This window comes from Emydura macquarii, unplaced genomic scaffold, assembly GCF_026122565.2.
Source record: "Emydura macquarii macquarii isolate MOO-44397 ecotype Brisbane River unplaced genomic scaffold, CSIRO-AGI_Emac_v2 contig_1253, whole genome shotgun sequence".
In the NCBI taxonomy this organism is placed as follows: Eukaryota; Metazoa; Chordata; order Testudines; family Chelidae; genus Emydura; species Emydura macquarii.
Genome location: NW_027131390.1, coordinates 69,428,982 through 69,452,679, shown reverse-complemented (window position 1 = coordinate 69,452,679; position 23,698 = coordinate 69,428,982). Strand labels below are relative to the sequence as shown.

General features: G+C 38.7%; 1 protein-coding gene across 2 annotated transcripts in view; it reads left to right on the top strand.

Moving 5' to 3' along the window:
- The first annotated feature begins 5,638 nt into the window (after positions 1-5,638).
- The window catches only part of UBE2E3 (ubiquitin conjugating enzyme E2 E3), an 82,703-nt gene continuing 64,643 nt past the window's right edge, over positions 5,639-23,698 (top strand). The window contains exons 1-3 of one of the 2 annotated variants that reach the window (XM_067549090.1): positions 5,639-5,770; positions 6,867-7,069; positions 9,734-9,784. In XM_067549090.1, the coding sequence (XP_067405191.1) occupies positions 6,876-7,069; positions 9,734-9,784 (245 nt within the window). In that variant the 5' untranslated portion in view covers positions 5,639-5,770; positions 6,867-6,875. Of the gene's footprint in view, positions 5,771-6,069; positions 6,272-6,866; positions 7,070-9,733; positions 9,785-23,698 lie in introns of those variants that run through there. The other variant, XM_067549089.1, reaches the window with a different exon arrangement.

Sequence of the window (23,698 nt, the reverse complement as noted above, 5' to 3'; positions counted from 1 at the left end):
TTGCATGTATGCATAACGTCACCAGTATCCTTGGCTCCAGTGCCTCCTGCAGGCTGTCTGCCTCTCACTAGCTCTTCCATGGCTCGGCATCTCAGTCAAGTCATGTAAGTCACTCCCCTTCTGGGGTAACAATGTCCCAACTCAAAGGAACAAAAACCCTTCTTTCTTTCCAGAATCAATCCTATGCACACTTTTCTCCCCACTCATGGGCTATGCAGAGTTCCTCCTCACTCTTCCCAAAGGCCTGAATCCTCTTAAGCCAATGATTCTCATAGCTTCTCCCCTGGAGCTTCTCTTCTCCCCAGTTGCCCTCTCCCTTCAGGGTCAGTCTCAGGGTACAAGCTCCTTTCTGCAAGCCCCTCTGTTGCTCCTTTCCCCTCTGGGCCATCATCCAGCTTTCCTAGCTTCGCCCCTCTTTCAGGGCTTACCTCCCTTTTCAAAGCCCTCACCCAGTCCTGCCCTTCTCACAGGACCCACTGCCCAGGGCCGTCCCTTTTCCTGCAATGTAGCTTTCCAAATCAGCCTTCTCCTACTCTGGTTAGGGTACCAGGGCTTATTATCTCACCAATGACTTCTTCCTTACTACCTCTCTATTCCCAGAGAGTGACTGCAGACTCTCTCCCGATGGGCCCATTGTACTACAGACTTCCTCTCATTATACTAACCAGTCTGCTCTGCTCCTGCCCAAGTGGGCTTCCTGGTCAGTTAAGCTTAACTCCCTCTCCAGGTGCAGCCTCTCAGGCCCACATTGGCCCATATGGGGTCTGTGTGGGGTACACATCCTATTACAGGGACAAAGACAAGTTTAGCTGCACATCAGAGTACTTTGCACTGTCATTTGGGAGACACATGCTTGATCTCTATTTGTTTCCTCTCGTTTACTTAGCTGAGAGTGCTATGGTGACAGCGCACTCCACAGGCTGGATGCGTCACATGTCTCTCAATAGCACTATCCAGCCAGCTAAAGAGTACCACGAAAGACTCCAAAGGAAGACCTGTTGATGGAAAGAGTATGGTGGTCAAAATTAGTGTGAAATACGGAACTTCATTATATCATGATATGATCTGAAAGACAAAAGGAGATGGAAATTTCCCTTTGAAAATACAGGATAAGTAAGAAGAGCTACTCTCAGATCATAACCATTTTTTGAATGAAGTCATCCTCAGAAATCTAAAAAATGGTACTAAACCAGTTATTTAAAGACAGCTTCATTCTCTCAGCACATAGGTGATGTGACAAAGAACGTGCTTAATATTAATGATGGCCCACGTTGCCCTCTGCAGCACCATTTCACTGCTCAGAAACTTTTGAGTAATTTTCCAGCACACTACATGGTGAATTTAACCCTCAGATTCATTCCTTATATCTTTCTCAAACTTTAGCAGGGCTCCTGTGCTTCTCTGCTAAGTATCATAATTCTTGGAGGCAGAGACTTCTTCTCCACTGTAGACTGGGTGAGTAGGCCATGCTGATCTTTTCGCCAGTGCAGAAGACCTGACAAATACAAATATTTTATGGGCCTTATCCTATAATTATTGTGTACTCAATCGCTTCTTGGTTGGTGTCTCAGTTGCTATCATAATACAACTAGCAAATAATAATATAAGTGCAATCCATTTTTATCTCATAGTAACCATTGTCCTAAAAATATTTTATTCATTTCTTGAACTTTGCAACTGTTGCATTTGCAGTTCGGGCACTGCACTAAAATTCCAACTAGTATTCAGATTCCATAGTGTGGTATGGAACCATAGATAGAACAGAACTGCTATTGCTATTATTGCTATTTGGAGATTCATTTACCACCAGAAATGAGAGCATTTGGTGAAGATGGAGCAGGTAACTGACCATGTCAGTCAAGCTATTCCTAAAGATGAACTGACACAACCCTGGCATTCTGTTATCATCTGAGGGGCCCTATGTTCTTATTGACTCAGAGGTCAAGCAATGAGTTGTCCTTGCTGCTAGAAGGGGAAACTGCTTTCTTTTCTGGTTCTGCTGCTAGAAGGAGACAAGAGTCAGGCAGTTAGTTACTTTCCACTACAGCATCATCTGCCAGACTGGAGGGATGGGAGACTGAGCCATGAGTTCCTAATCCTCAAGGGACGCCCACATGTGTGTAGCCCAAAGCATGCACCAATAACAATGACATATCTGTGCTCTGTCACAATAGCCACTGAGCCATACTTCTGAAAGTCGAGCTTCTGAAAAGGATACCAACAGCAGTTGATGAGAGCATTCCCGATGCCTCTCCATTTTGCTCAGGAAAAGAGCTTTTGATGATAGGATTCAAAGAAACAACATCCAATGCACATATTCAATGTTTGTGAAAAGGAAATGCAGGCCCCCCTCACAGGCAAGTGTCCTGAATTTTTCAGATCAGTTTGAACTGTCCTTAGTTGAGCTTTACACTCATTGCACCTCACAATGCTAGGCTCTCTTCTCATAGTTGTAATGAGCTAAAGGAAAAGATCATACGTAATAGGAACATCAGTAGGGATCCAGCTGATGTCCAATTATGAAGGATAAGGTTAATCACTAAGTTCCCGGTATGTTGTTTTCGTATTACTTGTTAACAAAATTAGCATTTTCCCCTCTGTCTCTGACTGTATTATACCACTTCAATAACCTACTTTACATACCTTTTTAATGTAATCCCTTTAAAAAGGCAGCTGACAACATAGAAATAATAAACAACATACAAGAGGAGAAAACAGCTTTTTAAGAGGAAAGTGTCATCCCTTGGGACCTGATGTCAAAGGAATGAATATTAATTCAAATACACATCTGTTACATCAGCAAGTTGCTTAATAAATCTGTTGGAATATGAAGATTCAAAAGGCTAAAAATCACATCTAGTCTGTCTTTTAATTAATCTCTGTTAAATGGACTCTCTTTTTATTTTCATTTTACACCCTAAAAGCCACACAGGAACCAACCAGTATGTGGTAGCTTACACGGTGAGCAACTCTTGACCAGTCTACTTCTACTCACCCTGCATTATCATTTCATAATTATCCTTCTTTGGATTCCTGGGCTGTATTGTTAATTTTCACCTATAATAAAAATATTATTTAAAATTCTTAACCCTGACTTTCAAAGTTCTCTGAATCTCGTAAGCATCCTACTGTAGCATCATTCACAGCTTAACGAAAGCCTTGTAGTGCTGACTCTTAGATTTTGATATTGCCATGCCTCTCTTTTACTAATTATGCCCAGATTGCTCATCATACTAGATACTGTTTATGCTAGGATTTTCTACAGTATACCTAAGGGGCAAATTGCCTGTAGTGGTGAGCAGGGAATTCTCCATAGCGTACTTTAACAAACAAACCTCCACTATTTCTCCACATCATATCACTATGCTCTCCTACCAAACCTTTAGCATATTTTTCATTTATACTAACTTCAGTTATGCAGAAGACTGTCAGCTCTGCCACAACCAATTGTTTCTTCCTTTTAGACCACAGTATAAACACTGGCTCCTTGATCCCATTAAACCTAAGAAAATACAGTATTTTTAAGTCATTAGGTGTGAACTGAAAGGTGTAAATTGTTTTGGGGACAAGACACGGGTACCAGATAAGAGTTTTTAGAACTTCCTTGTATTAGGGTGTATAGATTTTTTTTCCAGTGATTTTTTCTTAATCACTGTGATTTGTCTTTACACAAAGATTTAAAATAATAAATTATTTTAAACAGTCCTTTCCCATCCCATTCTCACCCATCCACATCTGCTCTTTACAAATATTGTTTGGCTATGATCAATTTTCCCATGCAAGGTGATATAATTTTCAGTATGATCATCTCTTGGACAAGGTTGAAATATTCAGTTTTTCATCCTTCCTGAGCTAGATTCATAGTAGCCCCACTTTTGCCACATACAATGCTCCAATTGTTGATTGTGCTTAGTTGTTTACATCATACAGTAGAATGGTAACCACCAGAAATTACTATATGCATGGCAAGAAGGGGAAGGAAATGAATCTTCATCCTAAGCCATCTTCTCTGTAAAATGATCCTCCGTCTGGTATATATTGTCATCATTATTATTTGTGACACCCTCGCCCCACTAAAAAAAAGATTTCACAGCTTGTATGGCTGGTCATATATAGAATATCTCAGATCAGAATGCTGTTGCCAGTACTTTAGAAGAAATACGATTTTAGATACATGTTGCTAACGTTGCTGTTTCAGTAGTGTATTTGCAATGTTTTATATAGTTGTGAAATGCATATCTCCACCCCTTTTTGCAGTACTGTTGCACCATGATACCTTGAGGCCTAGATTATTCTAGTGGACTAGGAGAAGCTGTGTATGTTCAAACTTTAGATGTAAAAATGGGGGCATGCAGCCAAAAATTAGCTGGATGCAGCAGTTTAAACACAGGTGCCAAATAAAAGTTTTTTCAACTTTTTTGTACCAGGATGTATATATTTATCTGGTGCAAAGATAGCAGCAGCACTTCTTGCCTATTTTGATAGCATAGTTTCTGGGTTTGTGGCCAATATTTGTCAAAAACCTGATTGATCCAAATGCCAGATCAGAGTTTTTATGGGACTGTGGTGCTAGGAGACATCAAAGTCTGGATTTTTAAGGTGCAGTAAGAGTAGTTAAACATCTTCTCTATGTATTCTCTATGCATTTTTAACTTCAGGGCTGGGTTTGGGAGTTCAAAAATTGGCTGGATCCAGAAGGATCTGGATTTTTGAGGCACTGGTGTGCTTTGGCACATCAGGGTCAGGATTTTGTTGGTGCAGCAGGAGAGATTGAACATATTACCCATTGAGGAAGTGGGATTTGTTGCTAGGGACAAAACCTGGCAGGATTCAGCTTTCACCCAGACTTGTCATGCTGCATGTTAGGGCACTATATTATCCACACCCAACCAATTCCAGATAAATACATTTACTCCTGAGTGACCTGCATCCTTCCACGCCAGGGTCAGTGACCTCCACTGGAAACAGCAGGGTAAGAGAGGGGTAACCAGCAAAAGCAGAGCTACTTTCAAGTCAGTTTCTTTGCTTTGGCAAGGCCCCAGCAATATTTTGCACACTTGTGCATGGCACTGAAGTAAATTCTGTATCTCAGGCTCCCCCTTCCGTAGTGGCTGCTCGGGAGAAAGGTGTTTGTACAGGGGGACGGTGGCGGGAGGGACCGGCTGCTAGGAAGACACAACCAAGGGCCAGGCTGCCAACTTGGGGACTGCCCAGCAGGGACCAAAACTCTTTGTCCTTGGCCAGCACGGGAGAACGCACGCACCCTGCAAAGGTAGAGGAGAGGAGCTAGGGAGCGTGCGCGCGCCGCAGCCCAGAGGGGGGCGCGCTCCACCAGCCAGGGAGCGAGCGTCTTCTCCCCCACCCTCCCCATGTCGTTGGGAACTTTGCTGACTGCAACATTCTGAATCCGAACGTAGCGACACAAGGGGGCGGAGGCGATAGAACGCTCCCCGTTCCATCCGGCCTCCTTCCCCCGCGAGGAAGCTCGCGTTCTCTCCCCCACTTATCCCCTGCCCCGCCGCGGGAGCCCGCTTTGAAAAAAAGGGGACACGCCAGCGCCACCCTCCGGTCATCGGGCCGCATTGCACCCTCCCCCGTCTCTCCCCCCTGCTCCGACTCTCAATGTTCCACACTGCCCGGCCACAGAGCCTCCTCTGCTGCTTTATATCCCCCCGGCTTCCTCCAGCCCCTCCACCGATACTGTATCCCCTTCCCTCCCCCCCTCCATCCCGCCCCTCCGACCCAACACCGGGACAGGACGCCTGCGAAGGTAAAGGAGAAGCGGGTTAGGTGGCTGCAGCAGGAGCCTGGGCGAGCTTGGTGGGGGGAGGAGGAGAAGGAGGAGGCGCGGGGGTGGGGGGGAGGTTGGTAGAGGGAGCTTTGTTCTTGTTTTCAGCGCTTGCTGCCTGTCGGTGGCCGGGAGAGAGAGGAGCCGGGACTGAGTTCACGCCTCACTTGGTGCACACACATCATGCTGATGCTGGAGAGCCTCCTACCATAACAACCCCTCCATACCTCTCCTCGCTGGGAGCTCGAGCTCTCCCTACAAAGCCAAGTCGGGGGGGGGGGGGGGGGAGGAGAGGGTGTGTGTGCAAAGCTGCGTTTCAACCCTGCTGCAATTTCCTACAAGGAGCTTCATTTTCTTTTTCAGCACCCCCCCCCCTCCAATTCGGGTGCCTGCCGCGTGTATCTATAATTTTTCCCCCTAAAAATGTCGGTCTGTTTTGTAGAAACTGATCAAGAAACGGTGGCGTTGAAAGCTTTGCAGAAGGTGCAGTTTTAATTATGCTTCTTCCCCCTCCAGCAGCTTTGTGGTGGCCAAATGCAATTCTTGCTCTGGCCATGTAAATAACCGAGGCTTCTGCTTTCTGAGTTGCTTTAAATGTATAGTGTTTTTTTTTTAATCACTCCTCCTCCTCCTCATGACCCTTTAAATACAAAGAGACAGAGAGAGAGTGTGTGTAAATTTCAATCTGTAGTCAGCTGGAGTGTTATTGGCAATATATTGTCTCCGAGAGAGGGGGTAATTTGGCTGCTTGGACCCAATAAAATGCCCTGCTCCAGTGTAAATATTTACAGGGTATTAGTGACTTTAAAAAAAACAAAAACATTTTCAGCGAGGTCTGTTATTTACAATGTGCTGTAAGTTAGTAATGCTCATTGCCTGAAGGACCCTGCTAAAATCCTTGTCTCATGGCTTTGAACAAAGTAGACAATTGATATGTTGTCTAAAGTATGAAAACTATGTGAGTGGGTTTAAAAAATTGGAGATCTTTATATTAAAAAAATACAAGTGTACTTTGTAGCTGTCAAATTGCAACCTAAACTGAACTCTGCTTCTACCCCTTTTTTTCCTCCCCCAAAAGTTCACCACGATGTCCAGTGATAGGCAAAGGTCAGATGATGAAAGTCCAAGTACCAGCAGTGGTAGTTCAGATGCAGACCAGAGGGACCCACCAGCACCAGAACCTGAAGAGCAAGAAGAAAGAAAACCTTCTGCAACCCAGCAGAAGAAAAATACCAAATTATCCAGCAAAACTACTGCTAAACTATCCACTAGTGCTAAAAGGTAATAATTATAAGAAGTGATTGTAAAACATTCTATCACTGTTTGTTGAGCTATAATATTTGCACTGCACTTTTAAGACAGATGGATTCTAGCAAAGCTGTTTTAGGGAGTCCTTTAACTGAACTACAAACTTTTCTGAGATAGGAGGCTGTCAGTCAATAGCTTCAATAATGAGACTGTTAGTAAGCTAACAGCTAAAAATAAGTTTACCCCACATTTTTTTGTACCAGATGATTAAGAACTTTATAACTTGTACAATTAAAATACTGGCTTCTAAGAGCTTTTATTTGCAAATATGAATTTCATTGTTGGAAGTTGTTTGATAACTATAAACATCTTTTCCACCTGAGTTCAACAACTTAGCTTTTCTTCCATTATTTGTGTAGAGTACCATCCTTCTGGTATATTTCAATAGATTGTGAGTACTGTTGAACAATGAGTGCTATTGAATATAAAAATATTTAAAAAAAACGTCACTGGCACAAAAAAGATGGTTTTGGGGTTGTACTTATAACTTCCTTTGAATGCCAACATACAGTACGTCCTTTATACAGAGTAAACTAATATAGTGTGTTATTCTGCACTTCTTACTTGGGCAAAACTACCTACTTCAGCGGGACATTTGCCTTAGTAGGGCCTGCAGAATCAGACTCTGGAGATTAATATATAGCCTCTACCTTTAAGTACCAAAAGCTTAAAATACCTCTTGTAGTCTGTGTGATAAATATCTGTATTTACATTTAAAATTTCTGTCAGATGGACTTTCAGGAAGTGCACACTGATCATTTTCTTTAACTTCAGCCATGTGAAACAGGCAGACTTTAAATCCTTTGATCTGCTGTGGTCTTTTGAGATAAGACACAATTTACTAATCCTTTCCCTTAAATTCACTTTTCTTTAGGAATACATATTACATTATAGCCAATAACAAGTAGATCTGAAGAGCAACAGTGGAAAAATGATTTCTTTTGGTTTTAGAGTCAGTTCTGTATTGAATAGCTTTGTGCTTTGCTTATTCAGCATGGACACTATAGCTCAAACTTCCCTGAAGACCTCAAGAATTTTGTATTCCAGTTCAGTAAATACTCCTTGAAATATTAGCCATGCAGTAGAATACTACCTGTAATTTCTGCTGATTTTTGTACTTGTAAAGATATAGAGGTATAAAATAGTAATATCTAAGATAGGTACTTTCAATCAGGCCAGGTCTACACCTGAAACTTAGGTCAATGTAGCTATATTGCTCAGAGGCCGGCTGTGAAAAATTTCATACGGTATGACATATTTAGGTCGACCTAACCCCATTGTAGGCACAGCTAGGTCAGTGGGATAATTCCTCTGCTGACCTAGCTACCTCCTCTTGATGGGGTGGATTTACTACAGTAACAGAAAAAAACCCTTTTGTCGCTGTAGTAAGGGTCTACACTACAATAGTGTCACTTGCAATGCTGCACCTGTACCATTTGTTGCATTCCCATACCCTCCGTAAAGGAGAGAAGCTAAAGTATTTGATAGTTTTTATAACTTGTAGTATAATATGTTTAAGGTCATACTTTTGTCAGCCCTTTGAAAAAACTTGAGATGTATTGTACAGAAAAATCTCACCACCGAATTTTTCTGTGTGTTTTTACTTCACTTAATCATTATGAGTCTGATTCCACATATCTTGAGTAGTTCTGAGTCATCTAATTGAACTCAATGGGACTATTCCTGAAAGGTTTTTCAGGATCAGGTTCTGTTTATTTCATTTAAATTGGAAACATTAGCATATTGACAGCTGTTCAATCTTATTTTTATGGGCCCTCTTTTCTGAAAGTAAGTATCTCTTGGTTTACAGATAATTAGCAGCAAGAAATAAAATTTCTTTAGTCTTAGGAGTAATTTAACACCTTTTAAAACCAGGCTTATTTTTCTGGATAACTTGTTAAATTGGCAAAAAGTTTAGAAAATATTCTGGATATTAACTCTTCTAGAACTGCTGTCAAAGGAGACAGTGAAACTATCATGGATTATTTCTGATTACGATTATGATTTATTTTGCAATTACGTAAGGAACAGCAAAAACACTGTTTCCTTGGGGGAAGAGATATAGCAAAGGTGTGTACAGAAGCGAAGTTGATTGTCCAAGAATTATTCCAGTAGTAAAAGCGGCTTGGCAAATTTATAGATTCACTATTTAAATGCTGTATGAAGTAGCAGGTAAAATATTGTCAAAAACATGTGTTTGTTCATGATATAGCTTGTTAATTCAGCCTCAGTTACAGCTCTGTTACACTGGTTTAAAGTCATTGTCAAATGTGCTTGTATGGTCTCCCCCCCCTCCTTTCCTCATTTGCATATAAGCTTGAAAAGAAAATCTCTTTGGTAAAAAGCGTTTAGATATGCATAATAGTTACTTTTCTGAGTTCTTGTGGGATATTCCTACCCATCTCGGGTGTAAATGTTCTGTTTATTTACTGTATCAAGTAAAAAAAAGCTGCAAAGTTTCTCTGTTATGGGATTTGGGTTATGCCTCTGAGAACAAAGAGGAAGCAGCCATGTTAGCATTACTGAAGGCAAAGCCAATCTTGCATTTAACTGCATGGTGGTAGAGGGCAGTGTAATTCCCGATTTATTCTATAGACTATCTCAAATGCTTTGTGTCTGTTCTCATTTCACCCACAGAATTCAGAAGGAGCTAGCTGAAATAACCCTTGATCCTCCTCCTAACTGCAGGTATGTAACAACTTTTTAAACTGGGTACAGTGATAGGAAATTAACATAGGTAGAGATGTTTTCACAGCAAAACAGACAAGCAGTTCTTTTTGTAAGTGAACAGGTATAATACAAAAATTGTGTAAGGTAAATTGAACAAGTGTCAGGGAACATTTGATAACGTATCACAAAGTATGGATTTTCAAGTACATGTAGTAGTTGTCTCATTGAGATTGATATGAATGGTAGAGTTTGTTCAGGAGATTTTTCTGTAGAGGTTCATTGTGTATTTTAAACAGTCAGTGTTGTATAAACTTCCAGATGTACTCAAGCTTTGAAGTTACTGCTTGTGCACAATTTTAGCTGGCCATTTGAGTGCTGAGATATATGAAAGTGATGTTATGATGCTATAAAATTTAGATAAAGAACACTTTTTTTTTTTAAACGTTTTTCATCTTATTACAGTGAAGTGGTTGAGAGTAAAGCTGAAGTGTTACATTTAAAGTTTCTGTCTGGTGGCCAGAGATTGTTTTGTCTTGATACATGCTATTTTAAGGAAATTTCCCAGTTGAGTGAGAGATTGTTGGTAGGTTTAGAAAATGAAATTAGTGTATATGGAAGATTAATGAATTATGCAATCTTAAAGAAAATTAAGGCTACTGTAGCGCACAATCCATGAGAAACAAACATAATATAATTGACTAAACTAAATTTTTTATCTTTAAAACTTGCTGAAAACATCAGCTCTGGTGCATTTTTATTTTAAGAAAAAAATTCATGTTGACATTTGTAATAAATCTGCTTATGTTTAAATAAGATACCTAATTTAATGTTAATTTTCTATTATACAATTTTCAGCAGGCTGTCTGCACGTCAGGTGTTCTCAGTTTAACATATACTGTGTAATGCCAGCATTGTTCGTATGTGAGAATATTGCAAATGTTCTGGCGTTTTATTTTGCTTTTTGGTATATTGAGTAGTTGGAAGACTGTGGTAAAGGGAGTTTTTACAACTCAGGGAAGAGTTTTCCCCCTCATATTTTTATCTGGATGTCTGGGATTAATCAAAACTTTGTTGTTTTATTTGACTTTTATGGTAAGGGTATTTTATCTGCAGAGGTCCATGCCATGTATGTCCTGTTATAGTCTGATGTATGTGTGTACGGTCCACTGTCTTCCCTCATCAAAGCAGTATGACTCTCCCGTTCTGAATCCCCTATATGTTAGTGCTGTCAGACTCCAAAAGGCAGCATGGTATGGGAGAAAGGGTATTTCAAGGAAATACACCAAAGGGACTTCACCTTTTACTTTCAAAGTGTGTGTTGCTCTTTACCCAACGTTACTTTACAACTGACTTTCAGAAAGAGACATTTACCCTCTGCTGAACCATTTGATACAAGCATATTTAGCCACTGGGAAAATGTGCTTCTCTGGTATCGGCTTAAGTATATCTGCAAAGATAAAGTCTTCAGTGTAGATGTTTCCAACTTAAGCACCATTGTTAAGAAGTAGGGCAAAAAAACAAGCAAAAAAGTCTAAAATTATTTGAATTTCTCTTTGAGAGTGCAGAAATTTTTTTTTGCCAGTGGAGAAATCTATAATTCTGTTCCAACATGTTTCATACACACTATAGTTAAAGAAAAATTGCACCATTTTCCTTAGTGCAACTGTTTGAAAAGTGCTGTACACCTTCTACCTTTTGTAAGATCATAAATGTATCTGAAAAAGACCCTGGCATCCTCTGTAGAAGTGTCAGATTTTTGGGATGAGCAATTTGGGCAGAGAATTCCATTGACTCTCAGAGTACCCTGGATTGGAACTCAAAATAAAGGGTTTTTTTTTAAAAAAAGCGTTTCTAATATTAGGAAATGAATGCAGCATTTAGTTGCATGTGGAGGAATGAAATGGAAGACATTCACATACCTTCTTGTAGCACATACCATCTTGGTAGCATAAATTGACACAGCAGGCGTGTGACATACCTTTACTTCATTACTCTGCATGCCATAAGCAACAAAATACTGTATCACCTCTTACATATTTGAGGGAAATGTAATTAATTGGATATGGTAAAAGAACAATGTCAGTTCTAGGCTCATAATGTAGATCGTATGCGTGTTTAAAAAATTACAAAACTTTGCTCTTCATTAAAAATGTCCAGAAGATATTTCTTAATGTAAAGGAAAAGTGTTTTTTCAATTTGACTATAAATGTGCTCCTCTCATATTTGCATCCATAATGTTTCAGGATCCTGGCAGCACATAGGAATACAACTAGAAATTGAATGGTAACAAAAATGACTCATTGTCCAAGCAAAAATGCGTAAATGGTAAAAGTAAATTAGATTTGTAAAATTCTTAGTTCTAATAAGGTGATGATACCCCAAGAAAGAAAAAGTACTAGTGTTTGTTTAACAGGTGCAGTACAAGGGCTGAATGGCGTTTACCCATTGTGTAATGTATTTTATACAATGTATTAACAATTTTGGTAAAAATTGTTGGGGATAATACATCATAGAACAACGTTTAGTTGCTGCTCAAGAACTATGAGCATGGTACTGTACAAACTGCTGTGCATGCCATTTAAAGCGTGTAACTCCTGTTAAGTGCAATTATATTATCTGATGAATATTCAGTGTTCGGCAGACACTTGAGGGTCTCAGTAAGTAAATCTGGTCTGCATTTACCTACCCTACATTTATCTATTTATTATAGCTCTGTCACCTGCACAAGGTTACAGAGGAGGTAAGGATTTTAGGTATTAGCAAATCAGCCATTGAGCTGCATATATCTGTCTAATTTAGCACAAACTGGAATACACTTTTGTTTCATTTATAGAATTGGGTAAAAAAAAAAATTACTTAGCACAAAAAATGAAATGCACTAAAATTACAAATTAATTAGGAAAACTAGCCTTTTATAGCTAGACCCACGTTTGGCTGATTGATAGACCTCTATTCACAAGCAAGAGAAGTGTGCATTTCCCCTGGCTGGTTAAACCTTCCCACAGCCACATCTACAGCATCTGTTTTATAAAAATGTTAAAGTCCCACATGAGATCCACATTACTTGGGTGCACAGGGTTGCCCTTTGGTTTCTATGTAAGGTACTTGGTAAAGGCTGTACCCTGCTAAATTATGTCACGCACTGAACTTGAACTGACTATTAGAATTTCCACAAGTTCAATGATGATTTCCAGATATCTATAGAAAAATAAAACTAAGATTCACATTTAAACAACGAAATCAAGGAAATTAAGTGGCACTTTATCCTTCAGATCTCTCTTGTTACTAACTAAGACAGGAGTCTTTAAATGAGCGATTTATTGTCCAACCATACTGTAATACTAGGACACAGAGGTAAACTGAGGACAGAGCGCCTTAATGCTGAATTTTCTTGGTCTTGGCGGCTTAATTCAGAGCTTTCCTGTTTGATACAGTGTGCTTATTTAATGTCTTTTGTACTTTTAATACTATAAAGTAAGGCTAAAAAAGGCCCTTACCCCAATGCACCTTGGAAGTTCTATTTCAAATCAGGCCAAGTGCTCAAACACACTTCAGGGTATAGAAGTGTGCCAGTCTCACCTGTATACGTTTTCAGAATAGCATTACAAGGTTCTTTCATATACTGTATTGTAAATCCATACTGCCAAGATATTCCTAAATAGGCTTGAAACACGCCTGGAATACATTTTTAGTGCAGAGGCTGAAGCTGTTCTAGAATGGAAGTCGCCACTCCATAGTTAAGGCTGACCTTACATTTCTGAGGTGTGCAGCTCAGAAGCTGCAGCTGAAAGGGAATGGGGGAAAGTTGCCTTTGTGACACTGTTGTAGCTCCTGGTTTCTGGCTGGCTTTTGGCACAACTTAGAGCAGTTCCCAGGATGCTATAAATTTCAGCAACTTCCCACAGTTGCCAAAGAGCTGCTGTGTTGGTTCAGAATAGTAAGAGTGCACGTTTTCCTGTTTCTTCCCTTCTCCTGCTTTCCATTCTGAAATGAATCAGGGCTTGTCTAGGAAGAAAGTTTCACTAGTTTAACCTAACACCTGAATTTAAATAGATTTCATTAGACTGGTGCAAGCCCGTATGTTGCCACACTTACTTCTGTTTAACAGTGGCTTTTTTTGGTTTCGCTTCAGTTGACTGGCAACAGGTTTAATCTAAAGTGAAATACAAAAACAAGAACGTCCACCCCACGGGCTTGCCCTAGTTTAATTAAATGGGTTAAAACCAGATTTAATTTAAACAGATACAACTTTCCCATATAGACCAGGCTGTAGTTTCAGAACTCTGCACTACTGTGCTAACATATTCCTCACACCCAATGCTTACACATTACACTGATAGCTGGAGGCCTAAATGTACTAGGCCAATACTGCAAATGGAAGCGTCCAAGGACAGTGCCCAAGTCAGATGGTCAACTCCTCCTTCCCCAGTTGTTGGGCAGTTCTCACCAAGATGCTGCTGTCCTTGTAATCTGCTGAAAGCTCCATCTTTTGTAATCAGCCTCTAGCTATTAGACAACAAATTAAGTCTGAAACCTCATCTCTCAGGCTGCTGGAAAGAAGAATATTTTTCCTCTGTGTCCCTTCTCACATGCCAGTGCCTCCTCACTGCTGCAAAAGTGAGCGTGGGGTATGGGGTCTGCTCCTGTACCTTTCCCTAAATGTTTTGGCTGAGGAAGGTGGATAGCGGGTCTGCTGTCCTGTGCAACCTCCACTTTTCAATCCTCCACCTCAGTGAATAACTTCCCAAGCAGTAGCAGAATGAAATGTCTCTGTTTCACTGATGTCCACATTTTTCCTAGTGCCTACAGTTTTCACTCTGCAGCTTGGGAAAGCTGTAAGTAGCAGCAGCAGCAGCACTGGAGCTGTCTTTCTGCAGGCTTGGGAAGACAGCACAACAATGGTTAACACGCTTCACATTTGGAAGGTTTTCTTTGCAACAGTAGGTCCAGAAACTTAAATGTAAGGTCTGAGTTTGTAAAAGCTGTTGGACACTCAGAGAAAAATCCTACTCATCATAGATACAAATATATTTTTCAAGCCCTATATATTAAGATTTATTTGTTCCAGTAACAGTTTCTTGACACAGGAACTGTGGTAGAGTGCAACAAAAGCTGTCCTTATCCCTTCTTAAACTTGCAACTAGATTCATAATTTGTGAGCCGTTCATTTTAAATTATCAGTGTACAGAATTGCTTTGAGATTGACCCAAGCTTTGTTTTTAAATAAAGCTTTTCATTAGTTATCTTCATTTTATGATTACTTCATTACTCAGACCTCCCTTGAAATAAGCTCTTCCACACTGATTTTCAGTTATGTTGCTTGTGTAATTAGCTTTAAATTAGCTTATAAACTTCATATTTTAAAACATGAAGGATTTTTAGTAGGAAATTTACATATGGTCTCTGCCTTCTTCCTGTTGATCTGAGTGAGATATAATTTGTACCTGTGAATATAGGTGTGTTTACATTAAAATAACTGCAGCCTACTCAGTTTACAGTTTATCATGTGTCTATAAACAGGGGAGTTGAATGCCAAAAACTGCCTTTGGTCCATACTATACAATTAGTAACAAGAAACTTGGGTTTTGTTATACTACCTTGTATAAGGGTAGTACTTATCGCATGCATTGCAGTTCAGTGCAGCAGGACTCTGGTGTTTTCAAGTATTTCAGCCTCTGGCTAGGCGGTGACTTTCAATATTTCAGTACTACTACGTCTCAGGCACCCTTTGTCCCTCTGTTAGGGCTTAAAAACTTGCCAGTTAACTAATGGTCCATTTGGTGAGCAGATGAGTGCATCCCATCCTGCAATGTGTGATTAGAGGGGAGCTGATCTCAGGATTACTCTGTTCTTCCTTTATTAGAAGTCTCCTGTGATCATATTTTATTTATATTTATACTTTATATTATAGTGCCTTAGGGTGAGCAAGTGATGGAGTGCACAACTCAGGAAGAGTGAGATCTACCAGGAATTCTCCTGCACCTTCATAGGGGTATCCTTGTGCCATTATGCTACTCAGTTCAGGAGGATCTTACTGGTATGACAGATTATACAAATGTTGTCAAAGTACAAAAGGTATCTGTGGAAGGTAAGATGGGCCCACAGTAGGGCAACACACTGTTTGGGTTTGATCCCCTCAGTAATTATATCTTTGTAGTGTAGACGATGCCTAAGAATGTATAATGGGACGATCCACAAAAACGTCTGTGCTGGGTAGGGATCCTCTGTGGTGGGGTAAGAGAAGCAAAGAAATAGCAGCCAAAAACAATATCTTCCTCCAGTTATACAATGCCTTTCATCCAAAAGAATGACTGACTTTCTTACCATTGTAAAAAAAGACATCCTTTATGTAATTTCTATACCAGTTGATACTGAAAAAAACAAAGACATGAAGCAGAGCTTTCAATATGGCTCTGTGAATATGTATTTGTACATCATTTCCAACACTGTCTTTGTGGATACATTCTTACCAGCAACATTTTGCTCCTGCAAATGCAAGAGTTTAAGGAGAGGGATCACAAATCCCACCAAAACAGTTCCATCTGAGATACTTTCTTCATCATTAATCTCTTCAGAAGGTAAATCAATGGGTTGCAACCATTTAAAGATATGTTTATATAATGATAACCTTAACTGAGCTCTGATAACTACTTCTATCAAGGAATTTCTTGTGTTTCGTTCTTTTTTCTTATAATAAGGGCTCAGTTTCGGAGGATTAGGCTAAACCAATGAAGAGTGATATAATTTAGTACAGCAATCACAAATCCAGTATGTTTGCCCATTTGTACTAACTGCCTGATTCTTTCACCTTTACTCCTGTGGAGCCGCTGTTACCTTACTTTGAGAGTAGTCAATGGGAGTACTTAAGTAGTAAGGTGTAAAACAGAATCAGGATCTAAGGAAGTAGTACCAGTAAATATGTAATCTGTTGCTCAAGTGTGTTATTACTTAATGGATTTTTGATAAACCAGAGAGTGGAAGATGACTCTAAAATATAGCAGTAAGAACCATTCATATCATGTTCTCAATAGTACACTTTTTGGTTAAGGAATTATTCGTTTTTCTCTTGCACCTATGTATTATGAATAAAAACTTCATAGTCTTCTTCCACTTAAGATTTCTTCTGTGCAGAGGGTTGATAACTATAACTATTTTCCAAAATCCCTATCTGAGCAGTCATTCTTTTTCTTGTACTTTTATGTTTAGTTTAGCACCTTGCAAGATATAGAACAAGATCCTTGAAAGAGTTCTCTACACGATTAAATTCACTTATATGGGTAATTGCACTGAAATAGTGAAATAAGATAGACTGAAGTAATATAAAGGCCAGCAGGACTAGTTATAGGAGTAAAGTTTCATAGATTATAAATTCCAAGACTGGAAGGGAGGGATCACTGTCATCATCTAGTTTGACCTCCTGTATAACACAGGCCATAGAATATCCCCAATATAAATCTTACAGAATATCTTTTAAAAGAACATCCAATCTTCATTTCAAAGTTATCACTAATGGAGAATCCACCATGAACTTTGGTAAATTGTTCCAGCGGTTAGTCTCAGTTAAAAATGTACACCTTATTTCCAATCTGAATTTGTCTAGTTTAAACGTCCAGCCATTAGATCATGTTATGCCTTTCTCTGCTAGATTGAAGAGCCCCTTATTAAATATCTGTTCTTCATGGAGATACTTGTTAATTGTAATTAAGTCACTAACTTTCTCTTTGTTAAACTAAATAGATACATATTTGTTTGCAGGATTGCAGCCTTATTATGCAAGTGGCATCCTTAGTTTCCCTTTTATATATGCTCCAAAATTTAGCTATAATTTAGTTAAAGGCTTCATAAAGCTGGTGTTAATCTTCATAAGTATTAGCAGCTAAACTGAAGAAATGAAAAAAATCCTCTTTATGGTAAACTTCCATCTACTCTGGAGCTGTGTAGATCATTTCACACACTCCTTGCCCAAGGAGTGGTCTAACAAGACTGACTGGAAACCCTAAGAAAAGTCTCCAATAAAAAAAAAATCTGTTTAAACAATCTAATCTAATTTTGTTTAAGATTTGTAAAATATAAAGAAATGTGTTCTCAGCATTAAAAAAAAATCAGCTTTTCAAGTACTCATGTAATAGTTTACCCTTCACACACTGTAAAATGCTAGTTAATGTACACCTTGTGTATGTTTTACACCCAAGTTGTGTACTAATCAACATCAGGAGTATTTCACACTTACTGCTTAATAAACAGTATATATGTATGTTAAGGTTTGAGCACACTGAATGCATCTCCCTCAGATTGTTTTGCCTGTACATCTCAATTCAGAGTTGGAGTTTCCACTTGGAGCTTTGTGTACTTAGAGCTTTGTGTACATGGGGACATTTAGGAAAATTAATCTGAATTCACTGAAGGTGTGAATTTCAAGTGCTTTAGTTAAACTTCATTGAACCTCTGCGTAGACACTCTCATTCAGAATTAAAGTGGCCTTAATTTGGTTTATTTTAAGGCCACTTCAGTTCTGAATGAAAACATCCACATAGGAGTTTAATGCAGTTTTTAACTAATCCACTTTAAATTCACACCTTTAGTTAATTTGGATTAATTTTCTTGAGTGTTCCCATGTAGACAAGCCCCGAGTTTATTTTCTAATTCAGGCCTGCCATGAAATCATTCTTTGATTATATATTAGATCTTGTAATACATAAGATCTTTAAGGATCTTCTAAATAGAGATAGTGAAGAATATTTTCCTTGTGTTTAGGATTTAAATTAGCATATCAAAGGAACAAAGTTTTACTCTATTAATCTTCCTATAATAACATTGATTATGCTACAGATGTGTTAATAATTCAGTAACAATACAAAGTTCTGTAATTTAAAAACTACCTAAAAATTATTGAAATACGTTTCCAGTCCTTAGATCACATAGTGGAATAGCATGCAGCAAATCTTTTTTCACAGATTTCAAGGCCAGTAGAGATCACTGTGATCATCTAATCTGATCTTCTATATGATACAGGCCAAAGAACTTCCCTGGAATAATTTCTGCTTTCCCCCATTAAGAATTTAAGATACCAAATGTGTTACTTCTGGGGGAATTTTGACATTTACTAATTGACTTTGTTCCTTTTTGCTTTGTCTTTTGTTTTTGGGTCCAGTCCTACATTCCTTGCACACGCAAAATTGATTAGATTAGCATTGCCAAGTAGATAAATCCTCACTGCAGCACTAGCTTGAGCACCAGCAGCACTTGAGCTTCAAACCCATCCTTCCTGATGGCCAGCCACCTCAAGTTTACACTGCCTACAGTTAGCAGAACTTGAGCTAAAGATTTGTGTGTGTGGACAAGAGTTGAGTTAGGGACAACACTCAAGACTTATCATGAGCTAACACTGCGGTGAAGACAAGCCTTCAGGCATCAGTGAGATTTTGAATGGACACAAGATCACACTACAGGACAGGGGTCTTAATCAGGTTTCTGAATTATTCCTTAGTGGGGAAAATGTAGCTCCAATTTCAGTGAGGAGAATCCCATGGAGAATCATCCCACAGGAGGGAAGCAGTAGAATTCAGAGAGTATTCCCCACAGGGTGAGAATGTTAAAGTAGACTAAATTGTGGCTGTGCTTGCTTATATATATATATATATATATATATATATATATATATATATATGCAACTTTGTGTTTACAACAGTTTTCCCACTCATTTTCTCCTTTGCTGTATGGAGACTTATAGTACGGGTTTGATATTTTCCTCTCTGTAATCTACAATATTCAATAGGAAAATGTTTACTTTTGTTTGCATTTTAAACAGAATTTGGATTTTAAATGCTTTGAGCAAAAATGAATCTGAACAAGTGTATTATAATTAGTAACGTGAAAGGAGATAGAGGTACATTTCTGTCTGCTGACATTTTCTCATTGGAAAGCAGCTATTAGCATAGCTTCTGTTTAAGCAAAGGGTGATCCATCTAGTGTTTTTTCTCTTTATCCCTTTGCAGACTTTCATACAGGTTACAGTATATAGCAGGCTAAAATATGTATGCTAAATTACCCAATCCAGCAAACCCTCAGTACACAAAACCCACTTTGATTTCTGTGGTTGGAGCTCTGTGCACACAGGGCTTGCTTGAATGATTTCCAGCTTTATTTTCAGTCTGAAGGAAAAGTGAAGTTGAGGTCTTTGTTACCAGAATAGAATCCAATCTACAATGAAAAATGTAACCAGTACTATATTCCCATGAAACTGAATTTAGGTGATCTGAGAATACTGACGTACAATGCAACCTGCTGCATGCCAAATACAGTTTCTGAGTGGGCACACAATTTCTCACATGAAAGGAAAAATACTGTAGTCTCTAAGACTATGCAGGGAATAGCTCTTGGGCAGTGACTGTTACAGGGAAAGCTTAACATTGAAGTACAAACATAGTACATGGCTACAAACAATTCTCTTTGCCAGAAAAGTAGCTTTCTTCCAAACATGTACACAGAAGAAATATATGCTAATTATTGTAGTGGCCAGTGTTGTCACCCTCTTCTCCTCTCTCCACGTCTTTACTGTGACTTTTATAATACTTTGAGGTATAAAATAGTAACATGACTGATTTTTTAAGTGAATTTCAGCTACAGAAAGCACTAACTAATAGTCTGTCTGATTTGGTTAATATTTAAAATCAGAATCCAAAGTCACTGCTGGCATAAAAGTTTCTCAGTGGAATTGTATCCAAAAACACCAGCTGTTAGTTTGGCCCCAAGTGTGGTAATTGGATTTTGCATGTAAGAGGCAGATTGCTAAAAGGGAGAAAACCTTTCACCAAAGCAAAGCAGAAAAATATCACTGATTCATTTATACATATGAGAAATACAAAAAGCAGAGATGTCATATAAAGTATTACTGCTAACACAAAATACATCAAAATTCAGATAAAGCAAGTAGTCTCTGGAAAAAGTAACTTTTAGAATAAAAGTTCTTGAAGAAAGTTGTTCTCTTACAAATGTTTTAAATGTCTGTTTACTCTTCACTGTTTGTATTTTTTCCAGATTAGTATAGTTTTCAGTCCCAGTCATTTTTGCCATTTAACAAACAGACTACAAACATTTGTAGTAATTACCACCAAAAAAAAAAAAAAAAAAAGTAATAGGAATTAAGTTCTTACCAGCTAGCAGAGAGAAAGGTGCAGTTAGCAGTTGCCACTTGTAAATGGCCATTTTAGGCCTGCAGCTGGTTGGTTCTGCCAAATATAAAGGGCTAGCCTCTCACAAAGCATGCTGGGAAAAAGTTCCTATAAGAGGCAAATATGCTGTGGGAGGAGCCAATAATGTCAAAGAAAGACTCTCTCTTGTGTGATAAGCTTCTTGGTGTATTGTAAAATATTTTTCTTTGATAGTAACAGTGTGGTACTAGGTAGTTTATGTTAATGAAGTATTACAATATATTCTAGTTAAATTGGGCTCTTATTGAATTATTATTGTAAATTTGCAAAAGAATAAAAAGGGTTTTTTTGTTGTTTTGTTTTTAAATAGTCCCTAGTAGAGTCTAGTTGTTGTAAAGTAGATTAAACTGGAAATTTAACTCGGGGGGGTGGCTCTTTTCATGTTGTACCTTCTGTGTCTAGGAAGATGTAAAACTAGGCCTTGATCCTACAAGCTAATATGGGTGGGTGGAGGCCTACACAAAGTGTGAACCTCCTTGAGGGTGCAAGGATTACATCATGTGTATGAGTTTGCAGGGTGGGGCTGAATTTACTTTTTATCTACCCGATATAAGAGTGTTCCCAGTATTAAAAGTTCTTTAACTGTATTAAAGCATGTAAACAGCTAGAATTTATTTTTCTGATTCTTTTTAACATACAAATACCTTTATCTTGCCCTCTCTTTTTGTAGCAGTTTCAATTAAAACATTTAAACACATTTTAGTCTTCTGCTGTATTTATTTTATGTTGCAATAAAGAAGCTCCATGCAGTGGCATCATATAGGGATCAGCATTTCTGTCAGTTCTTTAATCTTTGGGGTTGTTCCTTAGATCATATATAAACTAGCTTTTATTTTAGGAGCCTAATATTTTCAAAATCCCTTACCAGTGGTTTCCTTTATCCTGTTGTGTGTCTTTTCCTGTGGATAAAAGTAGCAGTGGGGGGGAAAGGAATACTGTGTGATACACGCGAAGGTCTGCTGATAAATGTCTGAGTACAGGCTCTCATGAGAAGTACACTTGTATATTTAATTTCACTCTCTAGGGTTGGAGAGGCTCCCAGTGATGTCTGTGGTAGTCCTAGGTACCCTGCAACAAGCTGGACCTAAATTCTGCAGCCGTGTCCCTGCATGCTTTAGCACTGCAGGGAGGCTGATGGGAAGATCTGCTGAAGTTTCATTTAAATGTTTTAAAAATGTATTACTTTAATATGTAAATGGTTAATGCAGTCTGTATACTTTATATATCTTGGTATTAAATTCAATTTACTTTATGCCATACCCACATTGTGCAGGAGATATTGTACAGACAAAGCATAACTACATAGAGAAGTTGTTTGGGGAAGTTGAAGCTCGTGGACAGTTTAGATTTTTGGTGCATGGTGAGGCATGGCAAGTAGTTTGGGACTGGGGCACTGGCATGTTAGCCAGATGTTTCAGTTAAACAGTAAGTAAGTAAGTGAAATTAAGATTTAAACTGTCACTTTGTGGTTTCCAATTTAGCCTATTGAAGTACCAATTCACACCTGAGATTTTTTTCAGACTTCCTGCAGACTCAGGTAAACAACATTATATCAGTTTGTACTTGTCTTACGTTTTCTAGGTTATCTTCCCAAATATTGTGGGCGAGTAACCTACAAACACAAATTAAATCTCTGAACCTGGAACACAGTTCTGAGGCGGAGTGTGGATTTTGTGCCAGATTCTTTGGCTGCTGAATTCTTGGGAATGTGGGGATACCTTGTCATTGAACATCTATGTGCAGAACTCTCCACTGAAATACACTGAGGCTGAAGAATAAAAAATGACAACAGGATACATCCCTATGCTGGCAAATCAATTATTGTATAGGAGATTATCCATACTTCAGAAATGGTTTTAAATTAGGTTTGTTTCTGTCAATGGAGGAGTTTGAATCTCTCCCATACCATCAGACATCACTTGAACAAGACTCCTCTATCCATGTCTATTCAGGGCCATGTTTTTGTCTGTCTTCTATGTTGTTAACAGAGGAATGGACAGTATTTAATATCTACATTTTAAAGGACTACCATTTACGGGACAGAATTGTAATGCAGGGTTAGGGTAGCTCTCTGTTTTGTTTGCTTAGCTGTTACACAATTTTTAGCCAAAATAGATTCCAAACTTGCAACTGCACTAGTAGCCTTAAATAAGTACTTGCTATAGTTAATTTTTTCTTTAACTTGACTGCTACAACAGCCATTTGCAGATTTTGCACGTGGAAGACTAAGCATTTTCTAATTCAGGTGCTGAATAATAGAATCCATTCTGAGTTGTCAGAGTTGGGCTCTGCCTACACTTATTTTGATATAGGTGAAGGAAGGAAGAGTGACAGTAAAAGTGTTCCTATTTCTACACCTGAAATAAGTTGGCTACCTCCCATTTAAAAGCCAACTAATCTGGGAAACCTTCCAGCTGCAATGATCACCCGCCCACCTCTGCGATTACATACATAGCACTAGATTTAGAACTTGAGGTGCCAAAATGTTTTTTAAAAACTGATTCACAAATAGAAGTGCTGAGCCTGGTGTTCTGGACTTTGCAAGGCCCATGAATGTTACTATTTGGAGTCTACCAGACATTTATGGAAGTATTTGCGAATAACACAAGTTTTCCCAAATCTTAGCACAAACATCCAAAAATGTGTGCTCGAAGTTTGTTAATTTAGAACCGTCGGTCGTCCAGCTGTAAAGCAAAAACAGCCACACAGCATATTTAATAAA